The 12,893-nt window shown below is 34.3% G+C and overlaps 1 protein-coding gene across 1 annotated transcript; it reads left to right on the forward strand.

The window, feature by feature from the left end:
* Positions 1 to 9,937: 9,937 nt before the first annotated feature.
* LOC145124497 (gibberellin 20 oxidase 1-D-like) lies at positions 9,938 to 11,446 on the forward strand. Its single transcript, XM_079059860.1, has 3 exons — positions 9,938 to 10,478; positions 10,708 to 11,029; positions 11,183 to 11,446. Exons 1-3 carry the CDS (start codon positions 9,940 to 9,942, stop codon positions 11,444 to 11,446), a joined length of 1,125 nt encoding a protein of 374 aa, XP_078915986.1. The 5' UTR covers positions 9,938 to 9,939.
* Positions 11,447 to 12,893: the final 1,447 nt, after the last annotated feature.

Consider the following 12,893-nt stretch of genomic DNA (forward strand, 5'->3'; position numbering starts at 1 on the left):
ACTTGTCTTCTTAGGAAATCAGTGAAACAGGAAACCAATAGCATTTTGAGGATGGGACGTTAAATCGTCAAACAGTTCATTTTGTCATCATAATGTAATTGATTTTGAAACATGTAAACATATACTATGGTGTAACCTTTTCAATTATATTTATGATGGTTGTATTTACTTTGAGCACTATTATACTCGTTGTTGTGATACTATACATGAAGTCCTCCACCCCCGGACGTTTCCGCCATCCTTGGTTTGGGGGTGTGACAGATTGGTATCAAAGCATTGTTTATAGTGAACCAAGTATATCAAACCACATAAGATATACAAACTATAAATGCATTGGGACTAAAGTCTCTGATTTAACATTTTCAAATGATTATACTTTTAGAAATAAATAGTTTCTTGTTAGAAGTATACATGCATGCATACATACTAAGGTCAGCATCATACTAGAACAAAACAAAAGTGGTGATTGTTGAGCGGCACAAGTAGGCTTGGGGATGTATAGTCAGGTCTGGGAATGACATAGCCTGATCAACTATGTCTAACCCAGAAGTGATTAACATATGCCCAGGAATGGTTGTGGTGTTGCAACAAGTCTAAAAACTTACCAACTCTACCTACCCAGAAACATTAAGAACATAAGTCAAACATTTAAAATACTATAAGAGTATTTTGTGCTACTATAACTAACTTATGTGAAAACTAAAGACCCCTATTAGTAGGTCTATAATGACTGAGTGCATACACTAAGGTTATACATAATTAAAGATATTATAGACTCCGAATCTATGACTATGGCTCTACTTCTTGTTCCTTGTTTGGTTGTGGACTTAGAGTAGAGTCATTTATTCGAAGGCCTGTTCTATCTCAGACTATGTATAACTGGTATGCACTATGTGGTTATAGACGTGACTAATAAGGATCACCCCTCCTATAAGTAATTATAAGATTAGACGCCTATTAATTATCTCTTCTACCCCCATTCTCGCACAAGCAACGTGACGGAAGCTCAACTACCAGGAGACCCCCTATTCTCCTAACCAGGAAGATGGTGGTTAGAACGAAGAAAGCCCCGAAGAGGATCCTGAGGAAACAATAGAGTAAGACCTCGAAGACAATTCAGATGAAGATCCGGAGGAAGTGAAACCAAAAAGAAGACAAAGACAAAGAATAAATAGGAGAAGACTATGACGAAGAGCCCGAGGCCTACAATACACCCTCCAGTCGCCACACCCCGACGAGGCTTCCATGGTCCGACACCTCGATAAGCCGTAGAACTACAAAGACGGAGTTAGGAACAAGGTTAACACCCTCCCTATGACATAGATGAGGCTTCTACAACCTCAACAGAGGAGGATTGGTAGACAAGGCTCTCCTTGTCATAATACGCTGCATAACTCACTTGAGCGTACAAACACGAGCATCAGTCAGCCGAAATCATGAAGGTTGGCGCTACCACCAAGATCACCGCAATTCACATTCGTCACCTGGATGGAGACCATGAACAGATCGGAAACCACATCAAAGCCTTCAGAGGGAAGTGACCGCAACCTGAGCCGAAATTAGGAGTATCGGGAACTTCACATAGCGTTAGAGAAAACGCGTGGTAAAAGCAGAACATCAAATGGCAGAAGCCAGGGCAGAGGATAAGACAATACAGACTTACATGTCTTCATTCTATGACCCACGGAACATCACCCGCCACGAGTAGTGTGTACACTACTGACATATCATTACAGACTCAAACTCCTGGCGTGCGTTTGAACACTGCCCCGTCCTATACATGAATTCGACCCTCCAAATTTAGAGACTACACTATTCAAGGGGTCGTGTCACCGTCAAAATTTTTCCCATTTCATTAACAAAATGTAGACCTGTTTGAAGGTCAAATTTTCCTGAACCCTATGCACCTGATTATATCAATAAAAATTGGCATGCATTTCATTTCATTAGGAGTTTACCATACATTTCATAACTTGGTATTACAAACGATTTACTTATGATAACTCTAAAAGTACTTAATATATACCTCAAGGTTATGTGTAATTAGGAGACGATCGACTTAGAAATGGTGAGTCCGCCTTGGGTCCTGTTCCTTGTTTGGTTGTGGGTTCAGGGCAGACTCATTAAGTTCAACGGCCTATTAAACTTTCATTGCACACAATTGGTATATATCGGGTGATCTTAGGAGTGGATCAGGCATGGAACAAATCACAAGATTACATTCGAGTCACTACTACTAAACTCATAAATTCATTCATATGGACTTTCTTTATGAAATGCATGCAAGATACTTTTATGTCGGATCATAATACAGAAAAATCTAGTTCAATAACATCCGACTTGTCACTACTATTGGAAACTTACCGTCTGTTCGTCTTTACAAACTTATGACAGAACTAAGATAACTTAGTTTAAACTACACTCGACTTATACCACTACTAAAAGACTTACATCCATTATGTCGTTAAACCTTATGGTTGAAAGATGTCTTCTTCGTAGACCTATAGGGTGCAATCATACTAGCACTAATGCACCGGATCCCATCAGAACTCCGCAGTTAAGCGTGCTTGGGCGAGTATAGTAATAGTTTGGACAAACTTAACACACGTACAAAACTTACCCACCACCATAACCCCGTCCCGAGGATGTTTAGCAGAAACATTGAGAATAGTTCAGCAAAGTGCGAAATTTTCATATGTGTATATAAATCATAAGAATGTATCTAGTAATAATCATCTCTACTCACGAGATCGTTACTCGCCATGCAACAGAATTATGTCTTCACAAGGAGGTAACCAGTCAACTATCAAGGCACCAATTCTACAGATAGACTCTACAACTTTTCAAGTTGCAGTCACAACAGCCGTGACAGCCGCCATGGCGTAAATCAATGCTAACAATGCCAGCGGAGGTGGAAGCAGTGCCGGAAATACTAATTACTGTAACAATAAGGGACACCAACGAGTGTCTACCAACAAAGACGCCTCAGACCACAAACCTAAGAGTAATAAACGAAAGTTTTGGAACAAAAAGGAGCGCAACCTATCTCAAAGATTCGCTAAAAGACAACAACCCATGGCCGCCCCTGCCATTACAACAGCAGTCACGACACATGCCTCGGCATCAGCCACAACAATCGTCACCCAAGCACCGGCCAGACCATATAATGGATCACTCCCAGAATGCAACAAGTGTAACTTCCATCATACTGGGACTTGCTGGGAGATGCATTGCAAAAATTGCAACAGGAAGGGACACACTGTCCGTTTCTGTAAGGCACCGGCGCAACCCATCAACCAGGTCCCCAAAATTGGAATAAGCCGAGCTTGTTACAAATGTGGTGAAGCGGGAAACTTTAAGAGAGACTGCCCAAGGACAAGGAAGACTGGTGATGGTGGAAGGGCGCTTATGATCACCGCAGGAGAAACTTCCCCAGAACCGCCCGTAAATACCAGTACATGTTTCTAACATCAACGTTTAGATTTTAATTTTTTTTTCTTTCTAAAAATTAGCATCGATTGAAGTATATCAACCATAAACCTCGAGAACACGACAAAACCCGAATAAGTCTTATCTCCTATATAAAAAAAACACAGGGTTTTTACTAGTGAATCTATGATGGCTAGTGTAAACATTATAGCCATATATCATTAAGATTCTATGGACTTAGAATGTGTAGTTCCGCCTTATTTCCTGTTCCTTGTTTGGTTGTGGGTATAAGGCGGAGTCACTCATTCGAATGCCCTTGCAATCTTAATGATATACGACTTGTTTACACCAAGCGATTATAAAAGATCTGGTAGGACTTATATTGCAAATTTCATCACAAATTGATAAAGCATTCGTAATACTAATACTCACTAACTACATTATAAAATATTCATAGTGGTAACAACAAGGATAAAACGGGGAGCATAAAGGCACACATTGAATACACTATCATTCCAAAGCAATAAACTCCTTTTAAATCGACTCATCTCAAGTTACAATAAGAAATTCCAAGGTCGTCATTTAACACCGGGCGGATTGGTCCCCACCATATCAATTTCTTGTACTATGAAAAGTTCCCACATCTTTCCCCAACTCTCGAAGTCCCGGTCAAAGTGCTAATTTTGGAACGAAATTCTTTCTAACGGGGGGATGATGTGACAACCGTCAATTTTTGGTCAAGTCAAAGTCAACCAAATTCAACAAGTCAAACCGGTCAACTCATCTAACCCTTGTATATTAGGGTTTCCATTATGATTCTTATTGTACTACTCGCAATCTTAATACAAAGTATCACTTAGAGTTTTCACGTGTTCGGAAATTCTAAACCCTAATCAGGGCAAGTGATGAAACTATTCGATAAAACATTATTCCTTAACCCTCGGGGGCATATAACAATCATAACGAGGCTTAACAGAGTGTAAGAACCTTGCGTTACGAAGTCAAACACCTAAAAAGGTCGCAAACGAAGTCTCTCTCAACCTCTTTCACTCTATCTCTCCAAAATCTCTCTAAGTATGTGAAATCTCTCCCAAATCTCTCTAAGTATGTGAAATCTCTCCCAAATCTCTCCAAGTATGAGAAATCTCTCCAAGTATGTGAAATCTCTCCCAAATCTCTCTAAGTATGTGAAATCTCTCCCAAATCTCTCTAAGTATGTGAAATCTCTCCCAAATCTCTCTCTGTATGAGAAATCTCTCCAAGTGTGTGAAATCTCTCTCAAAATCTCTCTCAACTTTTTATAATCACTCGGGGCATCCCGACCCTTAATTTAGTCGAAAACCGCGCGAAAACGGAAGTTTACGCGAAAAACAGCCTTAAGGAGCCGAACCCTCTTAGGAACCGAACCTCCCTTAAGGAACCGAAACCCCTAAGAAGCGAAACCCTAAGAAGCCTCCTGGACCGAACAGCCTTAAGAACCGAACTAGGAGGACCGAACTGAAGCTGCTGATCCGATCTGCTGAACCGAACCCTCGCCTTCGGTCCCTTCTGGTGAGTTCGCCTGCAAGGCTCGGACCGAACCTCTTACTCTCAGTTCCAATACACCAACCGAACCCTACCTTCGGTTCTAACCCTCTCAAGACCCAACCTGCGGCCAGACTTCGGAAATTAGCATTTTCTTCCCGGTTTTTGACCCAATCTTCGTTTTAGGCCCGTTTTTCGTGATTTTAACGCGGGATTTTCACAAAAAAATCGTAATTTAATATAAGAGACCCTAAATATTCATTTTTAATCATATTTTTGGGGGAAATCCTTGTCCAAGAATAAAATCTATTAAGTTAGATCTTGGGGTAGAGTGTTGACTTTATCTAGAGTATGACACAAACAACCTCCCCCATACCTTTATAGTACAACCCTCAGTCACTATTCCCCCTACCTAGTCAACTATTGGTCCTTTGACACCCCTCCTCCAGCTGTAAAGGTTCATCAAAAGATGAAAATCTCCTCTCTCCTCCCATTTCACTCACTTTTCACCAAAGAGCAAAACACATTCTCTCTCACTTCCTCTCACCAAGAATTCGAGATTCAAGGCTGATCTTGAGCTCTCCACACACCTTGGTAAGTAAATCTCTTCCCACACTTGATTTGCTTACACTTCTTCACTCAAATCATGAGTTCCTTACACAATTATCGTCATATTTGTTGTTAGATCTTCGAATCTTCATGCATCATCTAAGTGTTCTTGAGTTGAACACTTCTTTTCTCCATCATCCTTCTACTGAAATCACTCAAGGTAAGTTCATACCCCTATCTTTTCACGTTTTTCTTAAGTTTTAAGGGGGGGAATACAAGTTAAAACACCAAAAACTTAACTAAACTCAAACAACAGCTTTCATCAGAAAAGTTTAACTCCATTCACAGACTGTTTTGGTCAACTTAAACATTTTAGTTTTCAAAACTGTATTAGATACAAATAGTTCAGGTTTATACCTTTCAAATGACTACTTGCACATCTCCATAAGATTTTTCTACGATTTATGGTGATTTCTACAAAACTGCCTATCATTTTAGAAACGAATTAGGACCAGTCTGTGAATATGAACATTTTAACACAAGTTAAAGACTTCTAAAAATCATAATAAAAATTATGAATAAACTAGACACATTTTATGAACTCTTAGAATTTACGGATTCAGTTTTCGACTTCGTATGATTTTTCTAAAACAGTGTAGAAAGGTTAAAAACTAGTTAACAACTTACAACTTTCATAACACTTTGTAGTATGTTGAGCAAAGTGAATAACCATAAGTTCTAAATATTGAATGTATTTTCTTGTTAGTTTATCATCATAAACTGAAATTTAGTCATTCATGATAAGGATTCTTCATTCATTTCGAACACATATAATAAACTATAATAAGCATAGTTTATGGATTTTTACTACATGAGAAAGGTTTTACTCTCAAAACAAATGGGTTTTTCATATACTACATAATAGTATAGTTTATGTTTCATACACAACACCAACAATTATGTTAAACTATAATAGGTATAGTTTATGTTTCATTAACCAGTCAAACTCATTACCAAGGGTTTTCAGTTCAGTTCACGTAAATCTGTTAATGAATAAATTTATGAGACATTCGCTTCATGTTACCTTCATAGTAGAAAAGTCAAAAGTCATGTAAATTGTAACCAGAGTCTCTTGTAGGGAGAGCGTGATAGTTGTGTATAGATCTATATTGGGTCTGACAAACCCACACCTGAGCTGCATGCAACAGCTAGACCGACAGGTCTGAGGTGACAAGTGTCATTTAACTTGCGACGCCTGAAGAACGTCGTATTACGAGGCCGACTGAGTCATAGCATGGTTATAATAACTCGCATGGGGTATGAACAAAACATAAGATTTACAGGTTTTACTTCTAAATTAAACGAGTTTATGTCGATTTAAACTTGCATGAATTACTTTAAGTATGGAAAAATACTTGTACATTTCGGTCTTGACATTTAGGACTACATGACTTTTATAAAGAAAATATTGGGATTTTCTGGAATCATACTCTATCGTTTTTACAAGGAAAACGGCTTTTCCTCAAACAAAACTCTTATGAACTCACCAACTTAATTGTTGATATTTTTTTAAAACTACTTGTATTCTCAGGAAATCAGTGAAACAGGAAACCAACAGCATTTTGAGGATGGGACGTTAAATCATCAAACAGTTCATTTTGTCATCATAATGTAATTGATTTTGAAACATGTAAACATATACTATGGTGTAACCTTTTCAATTATATTTATGATGGTTGTATTTACTTTGAGCACTATTATACTCGTTGTTGTGATAGTATACATCAAGTCCTCCACCCCCGGACGTTTCCGCCATCCTTGGTTTGGGGGTGTGACAATTATTAACCAGGAATCATTAATTCAATTCTAGTGTGAAGAATCAATATTAACCAGGATCATTAATTCCATTCCATTGTGAAGAATCAATATTAACTAGGAATCATTAATTCCATTCCATTGTGAAGAATCAATATTAGCCAGGAATCATTAATTCCATTCCATTCCAGGAATCACTGATTCCATTCAAGTGTGAGCACTCAATTATATTTAGGAAACATTGGTCCCATTCCTTTATAAAAACTAATTTTATTTCCATAATACATTGATTCCATTCCAATACAAGACTTTTAATTAACCAAACTTTCAAAGTACATTACCAAAGTCATTACATTACAAATTTCATTTCATTTCAGTATAACATATCCATAATACATTGATTCCATTCCAATACAAGACTTTTAATTAACCAAACTTTCAAAGTACATTACCAAAGTCATTACATTACAATTTTCATTTCATTTCAGTATAACATACATAAAAAAACATAACAAAGAACAACAACATACAACATTTGAGATTCCAATATTTCCTACTTAATTTATCCAAGTCTTTTCTGAAACTCATTGATTCTTTATCTGCCTTCACCTTATGAGTCCAAAAATTATTTTCCAATATTAATATCTTGACTTCAGTGTTGTCTTGTTTTATTAGTTCTTCATCTTGATCGACTCATTCCCAGAAATCACATTTCTTCTTCTTCTTATCCTTCAATATACATAATAAAATTCACATAAGAAATTAATTATGTAAGAGAAGTAGATGATAGATGATAGAACCACTTACTAGTGAGTTACGACATACTCTGAACTTTCTACCCGGATTATCAGCCGTAGTTGAGGTCCAAACTTGGGAAGACTTCTCACAGTGACAAGGGTGAGCTTAATCAATTGTACTCCTACTCTTGGAAATGTTCGAATTTGACTTAGAATAATTGGATGAACTTGGAGATGCCATAGGAGCCGTATTAAATATGAAGGGCAGAATGAGATGAAGAAGGGGGAAGAATATGGAGAGTGAACCCTAATTTGGTGGTTGAAGGTTATTAAAGTGCGTTTAATAGTTGACCTGAGGTAATCGGTTACCTCAGGTCACTCTAAGGGTTATTTGTATTTTGTTGGTATTTTTTGTATAAAATTTTCAATTTAATGGTATTTTTTTCACTAAAAAAGAATAATGGTGTTTTTTGTACGTTTTTAAACATTATTACCTTTTTAAATCATTTTCCCAACAAAATATAATAAATTTGTTGAATCAATAACAAGAGTATCGCAATATGGACCAAGTTTGGGGACAAAGTAGCACCTCAATTGGCCCAATCCTCTTTTGGAATATTATAATGACTAGTGGTCTAGTAGTACGGGTTTTCAAAATGATTATTATGATTGTTTATTTCAAATAATTAAAAATTTGCAATTTAAGCTTCTTTTGGAATATTATAATGAGTAATCTGTCTCGTACTAAATAGACAAACAAAAACAATCTGAAGAAGTGAGAGATATGAGATCCATAAATAAATTTGTCGAAAGGAAAAAGGGACCCATAAGTCTTGTCAAGAAACTGAGGGTTTTCGCCTTTTCGGACCCTCATCGTCCCTTCACTACCTTTTTTTTATCAAAAAGAAGCGTCGCAAAACAAGGGCCTCCCTAGACCCTAGTATGATAAGGAAGAAAACGAAACAATATAATTTTCTGACAAAATCTGGGACGATGGCTTTTCTATCATTCATTTGATATGAAAATTAGTAAAAGCTATAAGAAAAAGAAAAAACTTACAAATGAAAAAAAAAAAAAAAACCATATAAGAGTTAAATCAAGTTTTTTATTATTCGATTCAAATATTTCCTATACAAAAACAATTTACTCGTAGAAAATCATTGCTTCTTCACTTTTCTCACTCGGTCATGAAAATTTCTAACGATATCCAAATGTTAAACCTTAAATACGGTTACAATGTTATTACTGTGACCTATACAAGCATATAAAACAACCTACACTAGAATAAATCTAAATTATTAATTTTTTGACATTTTATGCAATATATATATATATATATATATATATATATATAAATTCATTATTTTTGTATTATTTATAAGTAACCATATATATATATATATATATATATATATATATATATATATATATATATATATATATACATTTTATTTAGATGTTAATAAATGGTATAGCGGATTTATATTAAACTCAATCTTTATTAACATGTGAATAAAACTGAAAATACATGATTTAGTCATATGTGATTAATGAAGAATTTTAACTGAAATATGATATATGGTTTATTCAAATGTAAAAAAAACTTACAATGAGATGAGATCTGGTGTGTGTGTATATATATATATATATATATTCCTCTTCCTACTCCCCTAGAGAGAGAGAGAGAGAGAGAGAGAGAGAGAGAGAGAGAGAGAGAGAGAGAGAGAGAGAGAGAGAGAGAGAGAGAGAGAGGAATATATATATATATATATATATATATATATATATATATATATATATATATATATATATATATATATATATATATAGACACACACAACTCATACATAATTATACCATCATTTAGTTTTGAATCTTGATGAACATGCCTCCTCTTATTCTATCTTTACCATTACTATTACCCTCAAAAGAAACAAACCCTTTAGTCTTTGATGCTTCCATTCTTCAAAATGAAACTGATATTCCTGCACAATTTGTGTGGCCGGACCATGAAAAGCCCCACCTTGAACCACCATCATCGCCGCTTCATGTTCCTCCAATTGACATAAAAGCCTTTGTTTCCGGCGAACCACTTGCAACATCCAATGCAAGTCGTCTGGTCCATTCCGCGTGCCAAGAACATGGGTTTTTTCAAGTTTATAATCATGGTGTTGATTCTAATTTAATAAATGATGCCCACAAGATTATGAATTTGTTCTTTGGGATGCCACTTTTGGAGAAGCAAAAAGCTGAAAGAAAGTTTGGTGAATATTGTGGATATGCTAGTAGTTTCACTAATAGGTTCTCCTCTAAACTTCCATGGAAAGAAACACTTTCTTTTAGGTATTCCGCAGATCCAAAGTGCTTGAACATAGTACATGATTACTTCTTGAATGTAATGGGAGAAGATTTTAGTGAATTCGGGTATTGGTCCATCTTTTAATTAACTTTTTTTCTTCGTTTATCTTTAAAGATCGTGAATCTTTATTTTCCTTGCCTAATTTAAAATTCACTTGCATTACAAGTTGAATTGTTTTCCATAATCCTAGTAGGGTGTTCTTAGGTACGTGTAAAAAAAAATCAAGATTCACATATTTTAAATAATTCCATTTTATTCTATAACTAGCTTTGACGTTATTGTTGATTCATATAGGAGGGTTTGTCAAGAATATTCTGAAGCTATGAGCAAACTAGCTCTCGATATCATGGAGCTACTAGGGATGAGCCTTGGAATAGACCCATCCTATTTTAGGGATTTCTATGAAGAGAATGATTCGATCATGAGATTAAACTACTACCCTCCTTGCCTAAAGCCCGATCAAACTCTTGGAACCGGTCCTCATTGTGATCCGACATCCCTAACCATTCTTCATCAAGACAACGTTGGCGGGCTTGAAGTGTTTGTCAACGAAAAATGGCACTCCATTGCTCCTTGCTCTGATGCATTTGTTGTCAACATCGGAGATACATTCATGGTTAGTAAACAAAACAACATTCACTTGCTATTTGATTTTGATCACTGACTTTAGCTTAATCATCTTTGTTGTAACGAATATCGAATCTTGAAGTTTGCAGTATCACAAGATTGAGCTTGTTTTCACTAACAAAGAGAAGTGTTTTTGTTCCAGGCACTATCAAACGGATTATACAAGAGTTGCTTACATAGAGCGGTGGTTAATAGCAATACTCCTAGGAAATCTCTCGCATTCTTTCTCTCGCCTAAAATGGACAAGGTTGTGAGACCGCCTAAAGCCTTGGTTAAATACAATAATCAGAGGATGTATCCGGATTTTACATGGTCTACTTTCCTTGAGTTCACGCAGAAACATTATAGAGCAGACATGAAAACCCTAGATGCCTTCTCAAGTTGGCTTCAAATGGAAAGAAAATAAGACTTGTGATATTAGTTTCGATTTGAAATGAGACCATGAGCAACTTTTGTTAACCTAGTTTCAATTTTGTAAACATTTGTTTTGTTGATATGTCATGATCTAATCGATCATCATGCTATTTAATTATGTTTATTTATGAATATATTTCTAGAAAAAATAATGATTTCTGAGTTTTTAAGGATTCAAGTATTGTTCAAGACTTCAAGTTCATATTGAAGTCGGTAAAAGTGTAAACACGACCCCAAAATGACAATATAATGTTTTATATGGAAGTTACTAAGATATAAATAAAATATTCTCAAAGAGTTAGAAATTTATTTTTTTAAATGTAATTTTAATATGGAAATTACTAGGTTGGGGTTTGAAAATATTAAATGAACTCTACTTAATTATGAGTATTACAAATAAGTTTATATGTTTTCTTGAAAAAAAAGGACATATATACATAAATTTAAATAGATAATAAACATGTTAGTAAAACCTACTGAGATAATATATATATATATATATATATATATATATATATATATATATATATATATATATATATTACATTTTTGTTTGAAAAACTATTTATTGATGAATTTTTAAACCATCTTATCAGCTTTATTTTCGCTCAATTAATTAAGTTTTAAAATATGCAGAAAGAATTATCATGGGATTTGACTGTTACGTATTTGTATTTTATAATTTGTTCAAAACTATTCATTCTTATAAATTATATTGTTTTTACAAGTAATTTATATGAAAGCAATTAATGATTAAGTTTTAACAAAAAATAAATACAATAATTGAACAAATGATAGCTCAAAAGGGAATTCTTGATGACTAATCATTAAATGAAATTAATATGAGATTACCATAAGTTATCATTTCCACATATTGATTCTTAAGTAATTAACGGTCAGTAAATACATTTTTCCCTTTAAATTCATTTGAACATATGATGTCAGATTTGACTTTGAGTGATTGGCTTTTTATACATTGCATTAGATTTTTTTTTTTTTTTTTTTTTTAAACTTATACATATAATATCATCTTAAAGATATAACAAGAAAACATTATAGTTTGCAATAAAAAAAATTATATTTGACACGTTACAAAAATTTAAAAGAATAAAAATTCATATTGACCTTTTTATTAAAAACCTAATATGGTTTATAACTTTTTATAATATATAATGTTTTTGGTATTTTTTATATAAAAATTGTTAGACTGTGATGATATCAATATTTAAATTTAATTTTTGGTTATTTACTTACTGATTAATTTAAATGATTAAATATAAAATAATAATTCATATATGAAATATCAATTTTATAATGATTATACAATATTTTCAATGATTTTTTTAATTTAGCCCTAATGTAATAATTTTTTTATACTTATATATTTCAAATAAAGACCGATATAGTTTTATTTAAATATTACTGTCTTTAGGAATATA

Source organism: Lactuca virosa, chromosome 7, assembly GCF_052849685.1.
Source record: "Lactuca virosa cultivar CGN04683 chromosome 7, Lactuca_virosa_CGN04683_v6, whole genome shotgun sequence".
Classification (NCBI taxonomy): domain Eukaryota; kingdom Viridiplantae; phylum Streptophyta; class Magnoliopsida; order Asterales; family Asteraceae; genus Lactuca; species Lactuca virosa.

Bases quoted from the DNA above. Each gene is read 5' to 3' on its own strand.
- LOC145124497 (XM_079059860.1), top strand. From the start codon at position 9,940: ATGCCTCCTCTTATTCTATCTTTACCATTACTATTACCCTCAAAAGAA. The intron at 10,479-10,707 runs GTATTGGTCCAT...TGATTCATATAG, and splicing joins GAAGATTTTAGTGAATTCGG to GAGGGTTTGTCAAGAATATT. The intron at 11,030-11,182 runs GTTAGTAAACAA...TTTTTGTTCCAG, and splicing joins ACATCGGAGATACATTCATG to GCACTATCAAACGGATTATA.